The sequence below is a fragment of the Ochotona princeps genome, chromosome 10 (genome assembly GCF_030435755.1).
Source record: "Ochotona princeps isolate mOchPri1 chromosome 10, mOchPri1.hap1, whole genome shotgun sequence".
In the NCBI taxonomy this organism is placed as follows: Eukaryota; Metazoa; Chordata; class Mammalia; order Lagomorpha; family Ochotonidae; genus Ochotona; species Ochotona princeps.
The window spans coordinates 69,886,322-69,911,744 of NC_080841.1; the positions used below are offsets into that span (position 1 = coordinate 69,886,322).

Consider the following 25,423-nt stretch of genomic DNA (forward strand, 5'->3'; position numbering starts at 1 on the left):
CACAAGAAACATTCCGAAGAGCTGCAGGCTTGCCAGAACAGAGAGACACTGAGGTGAGCAGGGGATGCCAGCCTGGGTCGGTGACCCAGTGCCAGGAGATGATCTTGCCGAAGCTTTGGCCCCACCAAGCCCCCTCATGCCTGATCCTTTCAGCTGTGGCTCTCAGACTTGCCTCCTTCCAGGGCTCCTGTCTGTGTCCTCCCTCCTCTCTCTGACCTGTCAGACCGCGCTTCCCACCTGCTGTGTTCCCCTCAATCCCTAGGAACTCAGAGAATCATCAGACAGCAAACACAGGTGAGAGCAAGTATATTCTTAGCCTCCTAGTTTGAAATAGGGAATAAATTATCTCACAAGCTTTTTATAATGTGGTAACCAAATGTATGAATTATTTTGTGACCTTGATGCTCTTTGAGCGCCTCCATATTAAAGGTGAGGAAATCAAGGTGTGGTTATAATTGGTCATTACAAAGAGAACTGTTTGCTGGCACTTCACTAATGCGCAAAGGTACTAATAGGTGAAACAGGGGAATAGGGTGGACAGGTGCTATCTACCCTTTCTGCTCAGTTTTTCTGCAAACCTAATGCTTCTTTTTTTTTTTTTTCAAGATTTATTTTTATTGTAAAGTCAGATATACAGAGAGGAAGAGAGACAGAGAGGAAGATCTTCCATCTGATAATTCACTCTGCAAGTGGCCACAATGGCCAGAGTTGTGCCAATTTGAAGCCAGGAGTCTGAAACCTCTTCTGGGTCTCCCATGTCGTTGTAGGGTCCCAAGGCTTTGGGCCATCTTTGACTGCTTTCCCAGGCCACAAGCAGGGAGCTGGATGGAAAGTGAAGCCTATATGGGATCCTGGCACATACAAGGCAAGGACTTTAGCTGCTAGGCTACCATGCTAGGCCCCAAACCTAAGGCTTCTTACAAAAAAAAGGTGTATTAAGTTTTTTGAAAACATCAAGAATATGCAAAAAGGACTGAAATATAAATGAAGGAGTACACCACATTAGCTCAGTATGATACAAATAAAGCCCCTGCATCGTATATCTAATAATGATCTAAATTATTCTACGTATGGGTAAATTTCATGTCTGATATGTATTTACACTAGTGAGGTTCTGGCACACAAGTATTTTATATTAAAATTTTTATTTCTTTTGATTTATTTTAAAGGCAGAAAGACAGGAAGAGAGATGGAGACCAGCAGACAGAGATATTTGATCTGCTGCTTTTCTCTCCAAACGTCTACAAGATGTAGGGCTGGGCTGGGCTGAAACCAAAAGGTTAAATTCTATCTAGGTCTCCCGTGAGGGCGGCAGGAACACAGTGCTTGAGCCGTGACCACTGTTGCTTCCAGGTGTGCCCATTCTCAGGAAGCTGGCGTTGGGAACCCAGCTGGGGCTTGCAGCTCAGACTTTTCAGCAGGAGACCCAGGCATCCCAAGTGCCATTTAACTGCTCCACCCTAGTCCTACTGAATGCAAAATATTCTTGATGCGATCCTCACACATACAAGTTTTCATCGTCATGGTATTTTTGGTGAAGGAAACTGATTTTTAGAAGAACTGTATTTCATTCCTTTCCATTCAGGGAAAATTTATGGAATTGAGAGCAAAGGCAAAGAACCGAGGAGGTGTGTCAACAATGGCGGCAGCTGCTGCCACCCGGCGCCCTCATGGGCACTCAGGGTAGGACTTGCACCTGGGGCAATTCTGCTCCCAGGGGTCACTTCCCAGTGTGGACACGTTTCTTCTTCCCAGGGTTGAGGGGCTGCTGCTGCCAACACCCAGGGGCCAACGTTGCTATTAACACAACCCCAACTGCATAGGAGAGTGCCAGCACTGCTGACGTGGGGTGAGCAACAATGACCTAGATTATGGCGATCCCTGCACATTAGCGATGGAAAAAGAAAGAATTCTGAGTTCCGCAGAGCTGCATTCAGGTGACACTGAGAAAGAGGAGAAACAAAACAGCCGTAGCTGTGGGGTCTGCTCTCACACAGGCGGCCATTTTCCTCCAGGTTTTGCTGCAGCATTTACTCTGGCTGCAAAGTGCTCTGGAACAAAGAAGTGTGGGATGGGGGAGGGACAGAGGTGTCGAATTTTTTCCCCTTCCTGTTTGTTGTTTTTTCCTTGTTGGGTAATACTCAGAAGACAGGCTTTTCTCGAAATGGAAATGTTTTACTAGCTTCACAAGATGGTTACTGGTCATTTTCCTAAGAAGACTCAAGCTAACGGATTTTTAAAAAAATTTTACAACCAGTCCATTTATTACAGCCAAAGCAGGATTTTTTTTTTTCCCTTCACAGTGACATTGTACTGTAATCTGACAGGAGCCACGGAGCTGGCCTCAGCATCGGTGGCGCAAGAGGCGCGGCTTCCGGAGACGCTGTCTTCAGAGATAAAGATCAATTAAAGTCACATGGGGAGGTGAGGGGAAGACACCATGCCCTCTGTCTTAGAACCCTGTGAACAGTCAGCGCTGAAAAGAAAAAAAAAAAGGATGATTTCATAGTCCTTTATGTTACAGATATTAGTGGAAAACACACACAAATTACAGGCAGGCATGTTCAGGAAATAGAACAGTAGCAGGAAACCACAAAGATGGCACTCATCAAAAATACTAACCACAATCAGCATGAGCAGAAAGGGTGTCTTTTCTGAGGGTTCAATACAGCCACCTCACTGAAAATACAAGGACAGAACTCTACAGCAAACAACCTCTCTCCATCATATTTAAATTTTGTTGCTTGAATTTCACCTGACACATTCCTTAAAAAAAGCTGTTCGTTCTATGAACAGTTCAAATCAGATGCTCCTTTTCCACAAACATGTTCTACTTGACATCAACTATCTCCCACAAACAGGAAAGTACAAATATTAGGAGCCATATCATGTCATCCATATTCCCAATAAACACAGGCCATTCACCTTACACTTACAACCCACTTAGAAAACAAGATCAAGAACTGCAGTCAAAATGTGAAAGATGTGGAATTAGCAATAAAAGTCAGATGCATTGCAGCTGTATAGCTAACACAGTATATTTGAAAACGTAAGAAGCCATATTTCCCTTTTTGCTTTCTGTTTTGCTACTGGCTACATGTTAGGAAAAATAACTCAACATTTGGAAGTCAGAAATGCGAGGGTAAAAAAAAAATGGAAGATTCAAAGCAAAAAATGTCAAAGAGAAAACAATTGGAATTAGAGGCGGAAATGCCTGATTCTGTGCCCTCAAACCACTTTCCACTTTCAGATGTCATGTTTTGGGAAGGAGTATTTTGTTCTCTCCTGGAAGAGACCGTGATACATGTCTATTTTGTAAATAACACACACTGGGAATTATTTTTAACTGTTAATACTCCTAGGTCTATAGATAAGAGTCAGTGTAAATCTACATGCTTGCCCTTCAAAGACACAAAACTCCCATTTTACACATTTCATTCATTCACTCATCCGCTAATTGACAGTGATATACAGCATTTTCTTTTTATTTCTTTTTTAAAAATTTCTTTATTTCTTTTTATTTCCCAGCCTGTGCTTCCTGTTCACATCTCTTCCAAATCCTCACAACAGAAATTTGAAGTTTTTCTTGTATGAGACAAGGATCCAGACAGGAGCTCAACAGGTCACTATCCCAAATAAGCCCTAACCTCCTCGGAATCCCTTACATCACAACTATTCCTTAGGAACCTTTCCCATACCAAAAACAGTTATTGATGAGAGAAATCTGATTTCCTCATTTTGATGAAATAATTTTAATAAATTTCAACACTATTTTTTAAACTATTATTCTTTTTTATTGGAAATGCAGATTTACAGAGAAAAGGAGAGACAGAAAAGAAGATCTTCCACCCACTGGAGCTGATCTGAAGTCAGGAGTCAGGAGCCAGGGGTTTCTTCTGGGTTTCCCATGCAGGTATAGGGTTCCAAGGCTTTGGGGCATCCTTTACTGTTTCCCCAGGTCACAAACAGGAAGTTGGATGGGAAGTGGAGCATCCAGGACATAAAACAGCACCCATTTGGGATCCCAGCACTTGCAATGCAAAGATTTAGCCACTAGGCCATTGCGCTAGGCCCAACATTGATGATATTTGCCAATAATGAGTTGAGAAGCTAAAAGTTATTTTTTTTCTAAAATATTAAAATGATCTATTTTAGTTGACTATGCTTTGGAAAGATATTTTTAGTCTCCCTAGGCAATACTTATATATTACTGCATATGAAGAGACAAATAGTATACCCACAAAGTGTGCAAGAAAAAATGAAATGAAATTCCTTGAGGCAGTGCATTAGTAAAATTTGTATGTCGCTTTTCTGTTTTCTATGGTTCTTGTGTTTTTCATCTTTTAAAAGTAATTGTGGGTCTCCGGCCAACCGAGCGGGAGGAGTCGCCGCCGCCATGTCCGCGCACTTGCAGTGGATGGCCGTGCGCAATAGCTCCAGCTTCCTCATCAAGAGGAACAAGCAGATGTACAGCAGGGAGCCCAATAACCTCAAGGCCCCGTTCTGCTACAACGGGCTGATCCACCACAAGACCGTGGGCGTGGAACCGGCTGCGGACGGCAAGGGCGTAGTGGCGGTCATGAAGCGCCTGAGCGGCCAGGGGAAGCCGGCCACCTCGTACGTGCACACCACCATCAACAAGGATGCGCGGGCCACGCTCAGCAGCATCCGGCACATGATTCACAAGAACAAGTACTGTCCCGATGTGCACATGGCTGCCATCCGCGGAGCCAGCGCCATCCTATGCAGCCAGAAGCCCGTGGTGGTGAAGAGGAAGCGTACACGTCCCACCAAGAGCGCCTGAGCCCCCCCACCAATAAAGAGTCTGACCATTAAAAAAAAAAAAGGAATTGTGCTTTAATAGACTTAATGAATATTTAAATGTAAAAAACAAAGAAGTCATCAGTAATAAATAAAATACAGATGATAATTTTTTAAATCATATAGCTTTTTTTTTCTTTTTCCATGCCCATTGGTTTGTCTGTTTCATAGTGGTTATGTCTGATATTGGCGTACTTGGGGCAGGGCTGTACACAGACCTTGACTGGGAGGAATCAAAGTTCTTAACAATCCTCTTTCTGTGGTCCTGTGTCACCTCCCTATACCTGTCTCATGTGGGAAATGGATGCCTCTGTTGTTTAAGCAGGGCTAAGGCTCTAACTTTCTTTCTGAAGGAAAGGTCAAGAGGAGTTAGTCTAAAATGTTAGACATCGAAAGAGAGAATGAGCACAACCAACACAACAATGAGTAAACAGGTTGTGGGCACTGAATGGGAACCCACTACAAACTCCACTGTGACTGGTGATCTTCCTGAATAACCTTAAAACACGATCAGAACTCAGTCTTAGATACAATTGACTCACATCAGCTAGATAAGGCATGCCCTTTCCTATATAAAGAAAAGTAATAAGATAATGATAAAGCTGAAGTGTGGATTTTTTCTAATGAATATAAATGATTAAAGTACATAGAGTGAGATGCAAAGGTCCTTGAATTAGCAATAAATCATTAAAATTAAAATGAATATGCATTTTTTTGAAATAATTACATCCAGGTGAAAACATTACGTGATAGTAAGGCTTTGTGGTTTTTAGATGAGCAAGAGAGACCAAAAATTGAATTTACAATAAGAATCTGATGAACCCTAGAGCATTGCTGTGCAACACGATGTTCAGACATACCCTTAATGTGCCTTAATTAAACAAAATTGAAGTATAATTTTTCCAACCCAGAGCCACAGTAATTAAATGATCGAGTAGTGTTAAAAATTAATTCTCCATCCCAGCTGGTACTAAACATTGGAGAAACAAAAGCTGATTTAGAATGGGTAATATCCCCTAAACACATCGTTGCTGTTGACTTCCAAAGAGAGCTTTGCTAAGTTCTCTGGATATCTTTCCTATGTTAGAAAAAGACAGGACATTTCTTACTCAAGTTTTGATAAAGAATTGCTGTTTTTTTGAAGTCAATCCTTCTGAAATTTGCTGCTTTCCAATGGTGTTTTGCTTATTTAAAGATGTTCTAGGGTGTCAGCTTATTTTCACAATGTTTGTGATGCTATAAAAGCAGAAAAGTTCACTTTTTACTACTTTGTCTTATTTTACAGAAGTACATCAACATTCACGTTTAAATATTTTTATATTCACTGATTTTAAGCAAACATTTGCAGGAGAAACTTCTGGATCCTATGACAAGACCCCATGTAACATTGCAAGGCACTGCTACACATTTCCATTGCCACAAGTAATATGTAAGGTTTCAATTTGGCCAACAATCTCACTCACTTTTACTTTTGGACATTTCAGGAAATGTATCACAATTTATCACAGTGCTTTTAAGTTCTCCAAAGACTAAAGATACCCAACATATTTTATGACACTTTTGAAAAGTGTAAGTTTTTTTTTTACCAAAAATTTTTAAAACTTATTTATATTAGAGAGAGAAAGTGAGACAGATAGACAATGGTCCTCCATCTGCTGGCTTATTGTCCAAATCCTTACAATAGTCAAGTCAAAACCACGCTGAAGGAAATGCAAAATACCAGTGCAATAAATACATTTCTTAAAAACTAAAAGCAGCATAAGCCTTTAATCCAACCACAAACAAACGAATAGACACACACCAGGGAGAAGAGCCAAATTAATAAAATCAGAGGTGAAGAAAATGAGATTGACAAAATCCTTGAAAAGGAATTTTAAAAAATTGATTGTAAAATAATCCTAAAAATTCATATGAAAGCACAAGAGATCTTGAATAGCTAAGGCTATCTTAAACAATAAAAACAAAGCCAAAGGTATCACAATGCCAAATTTCCTGCCAGTCATCTGTAAAGACTACTACTCTAATTTCAGGGAAAGAGACAAACAAAAGCTGGGCCTTCATTCTCCTAGATTCCAGACCTATAATTCTCACTATTAAAATCTCTCGAGGAGACTCGCAAGATGGCCGACATAGGAGGAAGACTGTGAGAGAGCTCACAGACAGAGAGGGCTAGAACGCGACAAAAGCGTGAGTGGAGCAGCATAGAACTACAGGGAGAAGAACGTGAAGTTCCCTGGACAGTGTGGAGCCAAAAAAATCCACACAACTCGGAAGAGCAACCAGGGAAAAACAAAGCAAAGGACAGGGAAGACGACTTTCTGCTCCTGACCTGCTGAGTCACCTCTGAGTGCAGACGCTGAAAGCCGCCGAACCCACCCAAAGACCGACCTGCAGACGCTGTGGCCGTGAGGACCGGCGGTGATTGGGACCCGCTGGCATCTGCTCACCCTGGTCACCAGGACTCGCCAGGACCTGCCCCGCTGCGGACACCAGGACCCTGAATCACCGGGACCCGCCGGCATCTGCCCACCCTGGTCGCCAACCCCCGGGACCTGCACCAGCCGCAGCCTCCAGGCTCCATCGCGACCCGCGCGGAGACCAGCCAAGGACGCAGCAGTCGGGAGACGCACTGGCGGCCAGGATTCCCACCAGAGGAAGAGGCAGACTGCAAGAACCTGAGGTTTGAGTGAGTTGGGTGGGGACAGTGGTGGGTTGGAGGCTTCGGGAGTTGCCCCCCAGGGGCACGGACAGAGCCTGAACACAATTGGTCTCCCCGCCCCTCCCCCCCCCCAGGCTCCAGCCTCTAGAGACACAGGGCGAGTGCCTTGAGACTGCCAAAACTGTGTCTGGGAGAAAGGCAAAAGGCACACTGGATACTCCCCTGTGCCTTTGCGGTCTGGCACTCAGCTGGGCGGTGCTATCCCACAGGAACCCAAGCACGCCTCTGGGCTGGGCAGTTCCCTGCTAGCGCCGGGGCGGTCGGTCCCCTGCAAGTGCTGGGGTGGGCGGACCTGCACAGGAGGCGTTTCCAGAGAGCACCTGGAACACCCCACGCCCTATAGTACCTTGCTCCGAGCCCTGTGATCCAGTAAACAGGGTGCGCGCACAGAGAGTGCCTTCACTCCCCCACGCCCTGTGGTAGCATACCTGTAGGGGACGAGCTGAGAGTGCGCTTTGAATCCTCTGGGCCCTGGAAGAGGCGCCCTGAGGTCCAGTGTTCTGGAGACGCACCAAAAGTGCCTTGAAAATTCCCACACCCTGCTACTCCACGCCTGCAGACTCCGATCTCTACAGGATAGTGCTTGGAGACCCCTCAGCACACTGGTGCCTAGGTCTCTCAAAAAAGAAACACTAACACAATGGGAAGAAATACCAGAAAAGGTAATGATCCAGATGAGAGTGCCAACACCCTACCAATAAAGGATCGAAAGCCAATGTCTATTTCGGAGATGCGAGATGAAGACATAGAAGATCTACCAGACAAGGAATTCAAAAAAATAATGTTAAAATATGTCAGAGACAATGAGAAGAATTGGGAGGACTTCAAGGAATTCAAGAACCACATAGCCTCAGAAATACAACAAATGAAAAGTAAAATCCTTGACTTAGAGCACAAAATTGAGAGCCTAACCAACAGAACAAATACAGCAGAAGAGAGGATCTCTGAAACGGAAGACACACAAAACGAACACACCCAGTTCATGAAACAGCTGGAGACAAGTCTGAACAAAGCCAATAAGACCATACAAGAAATGAAAGACAACCTCAGAAAATCAAATATTAGGATTATTGGCCTTCCTGAAGGAGCGGAAAAAGAATCAGGAATGCAAATGGTGCTCGACGAAATTATACAGGAAAACTTTCAAAACACTTGGAACATGAATCCAGCTCAAATCCAGGACGGTCAGAGGACTCCCAGCAGATATGACCCAAAGCGATCTTCACCCAGACATATGGTGCTCAAGTTCCACTCCAACGAAGACAAAGAAAGAATCCTGAGACAAGTACGAAGCAGAGAAAAGATCACATACCGGGGAAAACCAATCAGGATCACGGCTGACTTTTCTGAAGAGACCTTACAAGCAAGAAGAGAATGGACAAAGATCTTCCAAATCCTGAATCAGAACAACTGTCAACCAAGACTATTGTACCCAGCAAAGATCTCATTCGTATTTGAGAACGAAATCAAATACTTCCACAGCAAAGAGAAATTAGAAGAATATGCCAGCACAAAACCAGCTCTACAAAATCTCCTTAGAAATGCACTAATTCCAGAAAAAAAGGAGGTGAATCATAAGCAAAGATGGCAAACAGGAAGGTCTCCCCACTAAAGTCCACACAAGGAAGGGCAATAACACAGATATCAACACCCACAAAAACAAGTATGGCAGGGCAAAATCACAACCTCTCAATTTTAACTCTCAACACAAATGGCCTGAACTCACCAATCAAAAGACATAGATTAACAGAATGGATTATCAAACAGCACCCAACTATCTGTTGCCTACAAGAGACACATCTAACCAGAAGAGATTCAAAGAAGCTGAAAGTGAAAGGTTGGAAACAGATATTTCATGCCAATGGACGAGAAAAAAAGGCTGGGGTAGCTGTCTTAATTTCAGATGATGTGGACTTCAATCTGACACACATCAAAAAAGACAGGGAAGGACATTATATATTGGTGAAGGGACTGATCCATCAGGAAGTAATTACCATTGTGAACATATATGCACCAAATTCAAACGCACCTAGCTACGTGAAGCAATTACTCACGGACTTAAGGGGAGACATAGATATGCACACAATAATAGTGGGTGATCTTAACACCCCACTAACAACTATAGACAGATCAACAAAACAAAAACTCAACAAAGAAACAACAGAACTCATACAAACAATAGAACAACTGGACTTGGTTGACATTTATAGAATTTTTTACCCTAAGGCCACAGATTATACATTTTTTTCAGCAGTGCATGGCACCTTCTCCAGGATCGACCACGTGATAGGACACAAAGCAAACCTAAATAACTTCAAAAAGATAGGAATCATACCATGTACCCTCTCAGACCACCACGGAATGAAGCTGGAAATCAGCAATTCAAAATGCCCCAGGAAATACAGAAACTCTTGGAGGCTGAACAATATGCTACTAAACGAACAATGGATCAGAGAAGAAATTAAAGATGAGATCAAAAAATTTATGGAAACCAATGAAAACTCTGACACAACATTCCAAAATTTGTGGGACACTGCCAAAGCAGTGCTACGGGGTAAACTCATCGCAATTGGAGCTCATGTCAAGGCCCAAGAGAGGCGCCAAATACAGGAACTAAACACACACCTCCAGGAACTGGAAAAACAACAGCAGAAGAGCCCCACACACAATAGGAAACAAGAAATCATCAAAACAAGGGAGGAAATCAACCAGATAGAAATAAAAAAAACCATACACAAAATCAATGAATCAAAAAGCTGGTTTTTTGAGAAGATAAACAAGATAGACACTCCACTGGCCCGACTGACAAAGAAAAAACAAGAGAAGGCAAGAATTAACAGCATCAAAGATGAAAAAGGCAACATAACAACAGACACCGCATCCATTAAGGCCATAATCAGAAATTACTACAAAGCACTGTACTCCAACAAATCAGAAGATCACCAAGAAATGGAAAAGTTCTTAGACTTCTACCACTTGCCAAAACTTAGCCCAGAGGCAACAAACGACCTGAACAAACCCATAACTGAAGTAGAGATTGAATCAGTGATTAAAGACCTCCCAACAAGGAAAAGCCCAGGCCCAGACGGCTTCACTCCAGAATTCTACAAAACATTCCAAACAGAGCTGACCCCAATCCTCTACAAACTCTTCAAAACAATAGAAAAAGAGGCAACCCTTCCAAACTCATTCTATGAAGCCAACATTACCTTAATCCCAAAACCAGACAGAGAACTAACAGAGAAGGAAAACTACAGACCTATCTCTTTGATGAACATTGATGCTAAGATTCTCAACAAAATCCTAGCCAACAGAATTCAAAAACACATCAGACAGATCATTCATCCAGATCAAGTAGGATTCATCCCTGGAATGCAGGGATGGTTCAACATTCGAAAATCTATAAATGTGATACACCACATCCAAAAACTGAAAAACAAGAATCACATGATAGTATCAATAGATGCGGAAAAAGCTTTCGACAAAATCCAACATCACTTCCTACTAAAAACCCTAACCAAGGTAGGCATAGATGGAAAAATCCACAACATAATTAAAGCAATATATGAAAAACCCAACGCCAGCATCATACTGAATGGAGAAAAGCTGGAACCCTTCCCACTGAGATCTGGAACAAGACAGGGATGTCCACTTTCTCCACTACTATTCAACATAGTCCTAGAGGTACTCGCTGAGGCCATAAGACAAGAAAAAGAAATCAGAGGAATCCAAATGGGAAACGAAGAAGTCAAGCTCTCACTATACGCAGATGATATGATTCTTTATGTAGAAGAGCCAAGAGACTCAATACAGAGACTGCTAGAACTTGTACGAGAGTTTGGTAGAGTGGCAGGGTACAAAATTAATGAACAAAAATCAACAGCCATAGTGTATGCGAACAGCCCCAAGATGGAAAAAGACTTAACCAGCAAGATACCATTCAAAATAACAGAGAAAAGTATGAAATATCTGGGAATAAATCTAACCAAAAATGTAGAAGACTTATTTGAAGAAAACTACAATCTGCTTAAAAAAGAAATTGAACAAGACCTCAAAAGATGGAGTAATATCCCATGCTCCTGGATAGGTAAAATCAATATCATTAAAATGTCTATACTGCCAAAAGCAATATATACATTCAACGCAATCCCAATCAAATTGCCCAAAATATTCTTCATGGAACTGGAAACAATGATCCAAAGGTTCATCTGGAAGCACAAAAAACCACGGATAGCTAGAACTATCCTGAAGAACAGGAAGTTAGCAGGGGGAATCACAGTTCCGGACCTCTGGACATACTATAGGGCAGTGGTTATCAAAACAGCGTGGTACTGGCACAAAGATAGAGAGGAAGATCAATGGAGCAGAATAGAAACGCCAGAAGGAAACCCACACAGATACAGCCAAATAATCTTTGACAAAAAGACAAACAACAACCCAGGCAAATGGGAAGGTCTGTTCAATAAATGCTGTTGGGACAACTGGTTGATAGCCTGCAGAAACAAAAAAATAGATCCACATCTCTCACCATACACTAAGATCAGATCTAAATGGATAACAGATCTAAACCTACATCCAGAAACCTTCAAACTTTTGGAAGAAAATGTTGGAAACACACTGGAACACTTAGGGGTAGGCCCTCACTTCCTAAAAAAGACTCCAGATGCAGTAGAAATCAAGACCAAAATAAACAATTGGGACCTCATCAAACTAAGAAGCTTCTGTACAGCTAGAGAAACAATCAACAAAGTAAAAAGGCAACCCACAGAATGGGAGAAGATCTTCGCACACGACATAGGTGATAGAGGGCTAATATCCAGAATATACAAAGAGCTACAAAACAACCAAAATGTCAAAACAAACAACCCACTCAAGAAATGGGCACGGGAAATGGGCAGACACTTCACAAAGGAACAAACCCAAATGGCAAATAAACATATGAAAAAATGCTCAAGTTCCCTGGCAATAAGGGAAATCCAAATTAAAACATCAATGAGGTACCACCTAACGCCAGTAAGACTGGCCCACATGAATAAAAGCACCAACGACACTTGTTGGCGAGGTTGCGGGGAAAAGGGAACCCTACTCCACTGCTGGTGGGGCTGCAGGCTGGTACAGCCTCTATGGAAATCAGTATGGAGAATATTCAAACAACTCAAATTCAACATACCGTATGATCCAGCAATAGCACTCCTAGGAATATATCCAGAACACTTGTTCTATGAGAAACCAACATGTACTCCTATGTTCATAGCAGCACAATCAGTAATTGCAAAAACATGGAAACAACCAAAATGCCCATCAAAAGAGGATTGGATAAGAAAGCTATGGTTCATCTACTCCATGGAATACTACTCAGCTATTAAAAAAAACAAAATGCAGTTCTTTGTGGCCAAATGGGCCAAACTGGAAACCATAATGCTAAGGGAAATGAGCCAATCCCAAAAGGTTAAATACCACATGTTTGCCTTAATTTAAGATGATATGATGTTATGTATAACATGTTATGTTTTGAATGTTACATGTTGTGTATAAACTAAATTGAAGTATATAGGTGAGGTGGTCACAGAAGGTGGCTGGGAACCCGCATTTACTTTTAACATATTGGTTACTCATTACTATGTCAATTAATTCCATAATGATGTAAATTTTTGCTGATGGTATGTTGGAGCTTTCAATTGACTGGGATTATACTCTGCTGGCTCTGTCATCAGACCAGAGAGGGTATACCTAAGAAGCCGTTGAACTTGACGGGACAATAAGATGCTGGACTCTATGTTTGGTATACGCTTGCAATGGGGAAATCTCAACTGAACTTGAGCTGTGGTTATGCAATAAGGTGGAGGAATCCACCATGGTGGGAGGGTTTGGGGAGGGGTGGGGAGAACCCAAGTATCTATGTAACTGTGTCACATAATACAATGTAATTACTGAAGTTAAATAATAAATAATTAAAAAAAAATAAAATAAAATAAAATCTCTCAAATACTGCAAAGCACATTTTTTCGTATTTTGATTTGCTTTTCTACTCTCAGTCAGCAGGAAAGTTAATACAAACTTCCTGGACTAGTATTTCAGGAAACTGTTGATTCTGTGTTTCATGTAATAAGCTATTAATTATTTCTCCTCAAAGTCTACAAGTGTATGCATCTATTAGCTTTAACTTTATCCAATAAGACATAGTTGTCCCTTTTAAAGTCTTTTAATTAATGTTTACAATTTTACTTTAAAAACAATAAATGAGAAATACTAAACATAACAAATAAAAAGTACTAAAACGGTCTTTTCAACATGCATCACTACAGTAATATGTAATCTCTGAGTGGAATGCTAAATGTAAATAGTACCATTACTTACAACATTCTAATTTTTAACCATATAAAGTCCTACTCTAGAATAAACACAATAGTTAATTATGAGTTATAAAACAAATTACATCTAGAATGGCTAAGCAACATTTTATAAATAAATAAACTAAAAGTTTACATTAAAATCACAAATGAGCAGATCTGGCATGCCTACAAATAAAAAATCATGGAATTTCTTTAGCACCTTTGGTTAAAATTAGTATTCTGTATCTTTAAGGCATAACTCCTGGCTGCAACACCAATCAACATAAAATAACCAACGTTTCAACTATTTTCTTTGTTGCATAATAAAACTACAATTGATACACTTTCTCTGGGAAATTCAAAGTGCTCTCTAAAATCAGACTGTTTTCTGCTAGTGGAGAAATGTAAAGATTTATCTTTTTTTAAAACGTTTTATTTCAAATGATTCTTACATAGTTGATCAGGATGGGAAGGATCAAAAGTTAGGGAAAGTGGGTGTGATCATGTTTCCTAGTTTCTATTTCTTTTTCCTGTATCTGGGGGGAGAGGGGAGTCAAGGGGAAAAGTCACACTTAGCTTCCCACCCACCCTAGCACCCAGAGGATGGGGAATCGCCACCCAATGTCAACCCAAGGTCCTGATGTGGTGCACGCTCTGAAGGTTCTGCTCAGGTGGTTTCGATAGTTCTGAAATGTTGTTGATCTTGCTGATCCAAGGATGAGGGAATACTTTCAATTCCCATTGGCTGACATAGTTCACCTTAGAGTTTCCATCCGCCCGGATGTTTGCTGTCATCACTGGGCTGAGGCAGTTGTCCAATTTATTCTATTCTCCTTCCTCTGCTATGGTAACAGCTATCCTCTGCAGGGCCCAATGGACTGCCATATCCTTTATATGGATCTGGGCCAGCTGTCCACTGTTTCATCTTTTCTATTGAGGAAGACCAGTTCTTGCAGGTGGGCCTAAGAGCCAAGGCCAGGCGACCTGGACCCCACTGGACTCACTATTCCTGGGGCTCATGGACACAGCACCCACTGTACAGGTGGGTACAAGGACCCAGGTCAGGTGACACAAGCCCTGCTGAATCACTCACCCCCAGGGCTCACGGACCTGGCACCTACTGTCTCAGACTGGCATGCCTCATCTCACTTCGGCATCAATCAGTGGGTATTTTAGCCTGGCTCTGTCTATCCCAGTTCCAGCTCCTGCTGGTTGGTGCTGCAGCCTATCCCAGTCCAGCCAGCCCCCTGTCCTGGTCCCGGTATGGATTGGTTGGTGTTGCAGCACTACCCGGCTTCCGTACATTCCATACTGGTCCTCAGGTATGCCAGTGAATGCTATGAACTAACAGCCCCATCTGCCCTCCAGGTCTGATCCATATGTATGCTGGCAGATACTGTAGCCTGGCCTGGTTTGAACTGTTCCTTGCCTTGGTTCTCGTGCTCACCTGCAGGGACTGTGTCCTGCCAAAGGCATTCCACTGGCTCCTCTATCAGGCACCTCCCTGTAGCAGATCTTGCACACACTGGTGAGTCCTTGGTCCAGATTGACTTTGTCCACCTCTTATTTTGGCGGGAACAATGACCTAGCCCAATTGGCCCAAACCCAATCTGGTTCTTACTGTTGGCTGTTGTAGCCCAGTCATACCCGGTCCACACCCAGGCATAGCCCTCATATGGTTCAGTGGGAGATGTGACCTAGCCCAGCCAGTTCTATACCCATCCTGGCCCTCATGAGTATTAGTGTGTGCTGGAGCCTAACCCAGTCTGGCGCTGCCCCGACCCAGTCCACACCTATGCCAAGGGAGATTAAAGTGATGCCAGTCCAGCCTGCTACCCCCATTCTGGTTCTCACGCTCACCAGTGGGAACACCAACCCGCTCAAAGTATCCCCTTAGCTCCTCAACCAGGCCTGTTCCAAAAACATATCTTGTGCATACCAGCAGAAATTGCTGTTCCACATGGATAAGCCCACATGCTTCCCCAGAGATTCTTCCCCCAGACCTAATTCACTCACATGCTGGTTAGTGTCATGAACCAGGCTCACATTACCAGTTCCCTGTTCTGACTTTCAAAGGTAGGTTCCATAATCCAGCCCTGCAAGTACAATGGAATTGTCTGTGGAGGACCCTCAGAAGTCATTCCTCATGTCAACATGAACCCTCAGATCCCTGCATGCCCCCACCTGTGCCATCTCTAGAGCACACTGCCTGGCAGCCCAAGGGCTGGCTACCTGGAAAAAAAATGAATGGTCCAAATTATCCAAAGCAAGGCATGCTGTTTCTGCCTTTCTCTTGCTTTCATAGTCAGTGCAGTTTTAAACACTTTAAACCACATATGAAAAGCCTAATTCTTCGAACCCTGGCCCAATGGGCATTTACAACATCCACCATTATAGTAACATGTGGTCTCCTGCAATGAATATAGTTTACATAGAATGGAATGCTAAATCATTAGATTCTTCACTCTTTTTCTGCTATACTTTTCCACAGGGTTTAGGCAGTATAATTACATACTTGGAAATGCACACTTTGTAAAGTGCAATATGTAAACTTGATTTTGCCTGTGCTTTTTATATCATGCTAAATGTCATACATATGTAGCAATGCATGTATCTTAACTAATATAGTACTTTGCAACAAATTTATACTGGAAATAATGTATTATAATAATATATCATAACAATAAATAATGGGGATATGGAAACATTATGACTATTTACATGTATATATGTATGTATGAATATATTAAGCAAAATGAATACTAAAGAGGATAAATAAAAAGAAGTTACACCTAGAAAAAAAAATCTTGGCCAGGTAGAATTTATTCTAGTGATTCAGGGATGGATCAACACATGCAAATCAATACACATGGTACATCAAATTAACAAAATAAATGGTAAAAACCATATGCTTATCACAATAGATGTAGAGAAAGCATGTGTAAGAATTCAACATTATTTCTGGGTTAGAAAAAAATGTATGGAAATCGAGATAGAAGGAATATACCTCAACACAATCAAAACAATATACAACAAGCCCACAGCCAGCATCATGAATGGAGAAAAGTTGGAAGTGCTTCCACTAAGATCTTGAATCAGACACAGATGACCAGTCTCATAATTACTATTCAATATAGTTCTGGAAGTTTTAGCCAGAGCCATCAAGCAAGAAAAATAAATCAGTGGGATACAAAGAAGGCAGTCAAATTACTCCTATTTTCAGATGATATGATAGAGGACACAAAAGACTCCACTGAGAACCTATTATAGCTCATGAAAGAAAGTGACAGAGCTATACGGTATCGAATCAACACAAAAATCAGTCACATTCTTATACCCTAAGAAAGTTCTGATCAGAAGGAACAAACAAGGTCAGTCCCATTCACAATAGCTGCAAAAATGTTAAATACCTCCTGATAAATGTAGCCAAGGCTCTGAAAGATTTCTACAATGAAAATTACAAGACATCAATGAAAGAATGCAAGACATGAGCAAATGAAACAAAATCTTCCTTGTTCATGGATTAGAAGAATTAATATCATTCAAGTGTTCGTACTGCCCAAATGCAATCTATAGATTCTGTTTTAGTCTTTTTTCAGCTGCGCAAGATTGCTTTAACCTTGAGAGCGTCTCCTTCATACCTGTGTTCTGGAAACTCCCTCAAAGAATACAGACAAAGGGATCAGCATTTATTTCAGTGATCTTTTCTTAGTGTCATCATCCTAATCTATTATTTTACAGTATTTGAAAAGTGGGTTTTTTGTAGCCATTTCAAGATAGTAGTTTATTTTTTTAAATTTTGTTCTTTTATTTATTATTATTATTTTTAATTGCTTTTACTTTGACCATCTTTACATAGTTGATTAGGGCACAAAGGTTCAAGGGCTACAAGAAAGTAGGACCATTGGTTCCTAAGGGTAAGACCATTGGTTCCACATTATTGCTGTTTTTTTTTTTCTGTATCTGGGGTAATGGGGTAAATGAGGTAATAAAGAGAGAAGCCCCACCCAGCCTCCCACCTATCAGAGGTCCCCAATGTGGGACATGTTCTGAGGGTCCTGCTCAAGTGGCTTTGATAGTTAAACAGTTCTGAATTGCTGCCAATCTCGTCATTCAAAGCACGATGAAATCACTGCAGAATCCACTGGTTGACATGGTCCACCTTAGAGTCTCCATTTGCCCAGATTTTCACTACCAACACATGACTGGGGTAGTTGATTGATTTGTTCTGTTATCCATCCTCTGTTGTGGTACCAGGTGTCTGCTGTAGGTTCTGGTGGACTGCCATAGCCTCCATGTGCACCTGATTATGCTGTGCACCACTCTGAGCCTCTGAGGAAGCTCAGCTTTGACACTTGCAATCCATGGTCAGACCATGGAATTTTCATTTCTCTTCATGGATGGGATTCTGAGTCTGGCAGTTTGATTGGGGAGATCACCAAAGAAACTTTGTGTGAGGTGATTCCAGACCAGATTCTTGTGTGTGCTTGCCAGTACTGGGCCCAGCACAGTCCATTGCCTCAATCAGCTGGTGGTTGTAACTGCTGGGCTGGTTCTGTTTCCATCCCTGTCTTCCACTGGAACCAATGGGTGTTGCAGTCCAGCCTGATTCTGTCCAGCACACACTCGGCCCTCATGCAAACCAGTGGGAGCTGCAGCCTAGTCGGAGCGATTCCCAATAATCCCCACCAAGCCCGGCCCCTGCCCTGGTTCCCGTGCTTGCTCATATGTACTGCAGACTTGTCCAGTCTGTCCCACATCCCATTCAGCTCTCCTACATGTCATTGGGCATTGAAGCCTAGTTCAACCCAACCAGACCCACTATCCAGCTCACACACATGCTGTTCTGTCTAGCCAGGTCTACCCTAGTCCTGGTTTTCATGCTCTCCACTGGGAGTGGTAACCCAAGAGGGAGGTACCCACTATTTCCCTCCTGGGCCCACTCCCGGATCATGCACTTTCCAGGTGGTTCTGCACCCGGAAACTCTGTCAAGTTTAACTTGACAGAATTAGCCCCCAGTGCCAGTGTATGCCAGCTGATGCTGCAGCAAAGCCCAACCAACTCTCACCCATTCTGATTTATGCTTGCACCAGTAGGGACAGTCAATCAAGCCTGGCTCTTCCCTGATCTGGCTCACATGAGGCCTACAGGTGTTGTAGCCTTGCCTGGTCTGGTCTGCCCCCATCCCAACTCACACACTCCGGTGGGAGTGGTGTTCCAGCAGGGGAGCCCTCCACATTCACCCTACCAGCTTTACCCCCTCCTTCCTGGTTCTCACATGTGCTGGTTGGGCGCTGCGGCCCAGTCTGGCATGGCCCCCTCGCCTCGGCATTTGCCAGTAGGAGTTGTAGCCTGGCCCAGCCTGCCCGTCCCCAATTCCAGCTCATGCTGGTGAGGGTTACAGTCTAGCCCAGCCCAGCGGGCACCCAATCCCAGCTGTTGTGACCGAACCTGGCCTGATCCACACTGTTTTGGTGTTCGGATTCACCAGCGGATGATGTGAACTGGTTCAGCCTGGTCTGCCCTCGAACTGTGCCAAATGTATGCCGGTGGGTACATTTCCCTGGCCTGGTCTGGGCTGCTCCCTATCTTGGTTCTTGCACTCACCTGCAGGGACTGTGTCCTGACAGAGGGGTTGCCCAGGCTCCTCCATCAAAACCTCTCCCAATGCCAGATCTTACACATGCCGGTGGATCCATGAGCCAGCCCTACTTAGTCCACCTCCTCTCCCTGCAGGAACAGTGGCCTTTCCTGATTGGCCTTCAACCCATTCTGGTTCTTACTATTGGATGTTTCAGCCCAGCCGAGGCTTGTCCACACCCACATACAGCTCACACATGGCTCAGTAGGGGGCAGAGACCCAGCCTAGCCTGTCCTACATCTATCCTGGTCCTCCATAGCACCAGGTTGTGTTGGAGTCTAGGCATACAGAACTCATAAGAAGGCTGGTATATCAGTCTGACCCACACAGATCATCCGAATTCTCTCCTCCAAACCACCAGGTCTCAGTACCCTTGCTTACCTTCACACATTGAAAAAGAGAAAATAACCCATTGGAAGAATTATTGAATGCAATAAAGTTCTGTGAGTTTATTGAATAGCAAGACATCTCTGCTCATCCTATATTTTTCCCTTGCAGTTTACCTATCCTCTGGCACTTGTGCTCCAAGAAGTAGGTGTTTTCTGCAAGCACTGAGTGTCTGCAGGAAAGCAAGTCATAAAAGAGTTACATTTGGGGTGTGACTGGGGAGCTTGCCATTGATCACAGACTGGAAAACCAACGGCAGACTGGACTAGTTAAGGCAGCCACGCTCGAGTGTGCATCCTGAGTGGGGTGTGGTGTGGGCCGGACTGCAACATTCACCAGCTCATGCAAGGCCAAGGGGAGGGCTGGACTGCACCGGGCACTGGCCTAAAGCTCAGTGGCATGTATGAGAACTGGGTCTGGGAGGGGATCAGTGGGAGAAACTTGGGAAGTTCCCCTGATGAGTTATAGCTCCCACTGGTGAACAGGTGGTCCGGACTGGGGGGTAGACAGGCTGGGCAAAGTAGAACCAACGGCTCATCAATGTATGAAAAGGCGATGGAATGGGCGTACTGGGCAGTACTGAACAAACCTTAGCCCACAAGTAAGATTGGAAACCAGGTTGGAGCATAGGACATGCCTAGCTAGGTTTTTGCACCAACTAGTCTGTGTGACCCACGGATGCTGAGCCACAGTGTCTAAGGCAGGGGTCGCGACAGGTGAGGAGCTGTGCCAAGTTGAGTCAGAGCAACCCCTGGCATGTGTGCGATCTATGGCTGGGAACAGGCCCAGTTGGGGGGCTAAGGGGACACCCTAGCTGGGTGGAGGTTCCCACCAAGGGGCACACGAGCTGGAATGGGGCTGTGTTCTGGTCAGGATACACTTGTAGTCTCCTTTGGCACTAGTGTGGACTGGGACAAGACGCACCAGGCCAGGCCAGGCCAGACTGCAACACCTTCTGGTGTTCTGGAGCACCAGGGTAGGTGTGGGATGGACTAAGCTAGGTCTCAACCCCAACTGAGCCATATATGAGCTATATGTGGGTATGGACGAGCCGTGGCTGGGCTGAAACATCCAACAGCAAGAACCAAATGGGTTGAAGGCCAATTAGGAAAAGCCACTATTCCTGCTAGGACAGGAGGTGAGCTGAGTAGTACTGGCTCATGGCTCACTGATATGCACAAAACCTGGCACTCGGAGGGGTTCAGATGGAGGAGCCTGGGCAACTCCTCTGGTAGGACACGGACCCCACAGGTAAGCGCAAGAAGCATGGAAGGAAACAGCCAAGAGGCCATGGAAAGTGTCCCACTGGCATACATTTGGCATGGGTCAGGGGCAGACTAGGCTGAATCAGTTCACGTCATCCACTGGCAAATCCGAACGCCAGAACAGAGTGTGGGTCGAATCAGGTTTGGTCGCGACAAAAGCAGTACACAACACAGAATGCCAAGGTGAGGTTGCCTGTGCCAGATGTGACCGTAGCACCCAACCAGCACATGTGAGAATTAGGAAGGGAGGGGGCAGAACCAGCAGGGGAATAAAGGGTGGTTCCCTTGCTGAACAGCTACTCCCACTGGAGAGTGTGAGCTGGGATGGGGGTAGACCAGACTAGGCAGAGCTACAGCACCTGTGCACCTCATGTAAACCAGATCAGACAAAAACCAGGCTGGGCTGATTATTCCTACTGGTGCAATCTACAGTTAAAGTGTGTGAGGGTTGTTTGGGCTTAGCCACAGCATCAGCTGGCAGAAGCTGGCACTGGGGGCTAATTCTGTCAAGTTAAACCACAGAACCACCTGGAGAGTGCACAATCTGGGAGTGGGAGTGGCCTGGGAGGGAAGTAGTGGGCTCCTCCCTCTTGGGCTACCACCCCCCCACGGGAGGGCACGAAAACTAGGACAGGGGCTAGGGTGGCTAGACAGAGACACCCAACAACATCCATGAAAGCTGGAGCGTTGAGCTGGTTAGATGGAACAAGGTTTTAATACCCATTGACATGTATGAGAGCAGAAGGGGATGTGGGACAGACTGGACTAGCCTGCCACACATACTGGCAAAACAAGGTAGGGGGCGCGTCTGGTGGGGGTTATTGTGGGTCGTTCCAGCTGGGCTGCAGCTTCCACTGGTTTATGTGAGGGCCGAGTATGTGCTGGGCAGAACCAGGCTGGACTGCAAACACCCCTTGGTTCTAGTGGAAGACAGGGATGGAAACAGAACTAACCCAGCAATTGCAACCACCAACTGATCGGGGCAATGGACTATGCCGGGCCCTGTGCTTGCTAGTACATACAAGAATCTGGTCTGGCAACACCTCACACAAAGTTTCTCGGGGATCCCCCCAATTGAGCTTCCAGACTCAGAACCCTAACCATCAAAAGGCAGAGGACAGAACAAGTTAATCAACCAGCTCAGCTATATGTTGGCAGTGAAAATACTGGGCAAACGGAGACTCTATGATGGACCATGTCAATCAGTGGATTCTCCAATGACCGCACCGTGCTTGGAGTGGTGAGATTGGCAGCAATTCATAACTGGTGAACTATCAAAACCACTTCAGCAAGAACCTCAGAGCATGCCTCACATCTGGGACCCGGGTTGGGTGGGGGACTGGGTGGGGCTTCTCCCTCAATATCTCCTTTTACATCAGATATATTAAGGAAACAATACAAAAATTTAAAAAAGAGTTACATTTGGTTTGTTCCCTCAGTAATCTACACATGTTTTCCATCTTGTCTTTTAAATCAAAATAAAATGAAGCACATCCTAGTAGAGAATGTTTTTTGCAGCAAGTGCACCAAATAGCAGCCTTTTAGATGGGAGCTGGGGATGGCTGTTCTCATGCTCAGGGGCACGGAAGCAATCATAATTTCCATCTCCATTATGATGGTGCTCTGTCAAAGGGATGCTGTCAGAGAAATTAAAGTTTGCCCGTCCTCTCCTGCCCTGCTTCTCTGGACCCCTTCCACATACCCAGGTCCTCAAGAGCATCATGCCATCTTCTGCACACTGGTAACTCAATGGCAGGGACCTTGAAGGATTATTGAGAAACCCCATGTTTGTTCCAACGTATCCTTTCTGTCATTCTGCTTGCTTTCCTAGCGACAGACTTTCACATTCTGTACTGATGAAAGTAGAAAGAGCACTGTAGAAGAGCTCATGGTGATACAGAGGTTGTTTTTTTTATATATATTTTTATTAATTATTTTGCATTATGTGACAGTTTCATAGGCTCTGGGAATCCCCCCACCCCTCTCCCTCCCCTCCCTCCTGGTGGATTCCTCCACCTTGATGCAGTATTACAGTTCAAATTCAATCGAGATTCTTTCCTTGCAAACATATACCAAGCATGGAGTCCAGCTACTTATTGTCCAGATGGGTTGAACAGTTTCTTGGGGAGACCATTTCTGGTCCGAAGTTAGAGCTGGTAGAATATCATCACAGTCATTTAAGAGTCCCAACATAACATCAACAGCAATTTGCAATATTATGGAATTGACATGGTTTTGAGTAACCAGTATGTTAAAAAAAAAAAAAAAAGCAAGTCCTAACCACAACCTATGATTAGCTCATTGACATCTCAATTTTAGTTTATATACCTTAAAATGGCTATAGGGTACCATTCAGCTGTCTCGTGTCTATTTCATTTTAGTATTTAGCCATTTGTTGTGTTGAAGTATAATTTTGCTGATCTTGGCAGATTTTGGGATAATCTAGACTGGCTTGTAACTCTAACAAGATATTTGTCGACATTTAAGGTGCAGAACATTTTTTTTTGGGGGGGGTGTGCAGGAAAATCCTCAACACCATGGTGAGGAGTAACTAATCTTTGTGTCCTACCCAGCGAGGCATGAGCCAATCCACGCCAGAAACCAACGTCATCGGAAAGACAACCAGAAGCCCTGAGTGGTCCGCAGAAACAGAAGAACAATAAATGTCCTTCGGGACCAGGGAGGAGAGCTTTCTCTGGTCCGAGCCTGGCTCTACCTCTGGACCCCCGCCCTCCCTCGCAATGACCATCGGGATCGCTTCGAAAACCCCTTACAGCAAACAAACAATCATACAAACTAAAAAAAACCTAAAATAAATAGACAAACAACAGAAAGTAGAGCTTGAAATCTGACAGGATACAGAGGTTGTTAAGCTGCTGCTTGGGACATTCGTGATGCCCAAGACCACTCTCTGCTTCTGACTCAGCTTCCTGCTACTGCACACCCTGGGAGATAGAATGATGACTCAAGTACTTGAGTCCCTGCCACCCCCATGGGAGACCAGAATGAAGTTCCTGGGCCCTGGCTTCAGCTTGGTTCAGCCCTGATTATTGCAGGCATTTGGGAATTGAGTGAGTGGATGGAAGACATTCTCTCCTATCTCTCTCCCCCTCTCTCTGTCTTTTTCCCACTCTCTGTCATTCTGCCTCTCAAATAAATAAATCTTAAAAAAATGTCTGATATATGAAAGTAGTTTTTATGTCTATGCAAACCACTTTAATGATCTGAAATGTGCGTTTGAGAGACTATTTACTGGATTTCTGTGTTTTCAAATACCACCTGTAATTGCCAGTCTTTGATCTCCTGAAAAGGATATAATTCCAAAGAGAAAAATTGCTATAATTGGAAGGCAATGAGAGAAAGCAATGTCATTATTAAGAAAGAACAAATCAGGACCAATTCAAATGAATCATGGAAGGCAGTGAGTGTTAGCACTGTAAAAGGAGCAATTACGGCTGACAGTGGATGACGAGGACGAGCTTTGTCCTAACTCTGAACCCAGGCCCCATTAGGGGGGAAGACACACCAAGCAAATAGCTCCTGAGAGAGAAGATGAGATTTCCTGACGCACTTCAGAGGCGGCTGTGCATCAGCCCAGGAAGAGGCGAAAATTGTGGGGGAAATCTCAATTCTTCCTTTGTGTTCGTCAGACAGTAAAATGCTCAAGGCAAGCCCAATTTTGTTCAATTTCGACTGTTTTATGGTCTCGGATGAGAAGCCTATGCAGAGAACTTTGTTCCCTGGTCCCCCCCCCACACCCCCCCCGCATCCTGGATTCTCAACTGCACACAGGAGTTCCAGGAAGCAGTCGGAAGGGGCACCCATATCTTACTAAATAGTTCAGCCAAGACATGTGAGGTAGCAGGCAGAAAGGAAAGCAAGCAGGGGCTTTAGAAAGGAGGCATAAGGAAAAACAAACAAGCCCCAAACACTGTTTTTCTCTTTATGCCAGCATCATTAGGAGAAATTGGAAATACAGAGTGACATTAAAAATCCTCATCAATGTTAACAAGCAAAGGAGTCCCCCTGAAAATAGCCTGCCCCATTTCTCAGTAGGCAGTTTCATACACATCTGTAAATGCAATTCCAGATGTGTATAAAAGGCCAGTTCTTCTGCTAAACTTGGGCAACATCTAGGGTATAAAGTTAAACACAAGGAGATTTAGGAAAGAAAAAAATAACTTCCAAACAGGATCTTGTACACCATTCTAACAAGATGAAGGAAAAATACATGAGAGAGAAAGTAATGTATGAAAA

The 25,423-nt window shown here is 43.8% G+C and overlaps 2 protein-coding genes across 2 annotated transcripts in view; one reads left to right on the plus strand and one right to left on the minus strand.

Annotated features, from left to right (window-relative positions):
* The window catches only part of MYO3A (myosin IIIA), a 174,886-nt gene that overhangs the window by 140,927 nt on the left and 8,536 nt on the right, over positions 1-25,423 (minus strand). The window lies entirely within an intron of this gene.
* On the plus strand, positions 4,371-4,804 carry LOC101516433 (large ribosomal subunit protein eL28-like). Its single transcript, XM_036495231.2, has one exon. The coding sequence runs from the start codon at positions 4,397-4,399 to the stop codon at positions 4,802-4,804; it is 408 nt and encodes a 135-aa protein (XP_036351124.2). The 5' UTR covers positions 4,371-4,396.

What these genes read in the sequence shown, in the direction of transcription:
- LOC101516433 (XM_036495231.2), top strand. Translation starts at nt 4,397, where the DNA reads ATGTCCGCGCACTTGCAGTGGATGGCCGTGCGCAATAGCTCCAGCTTC.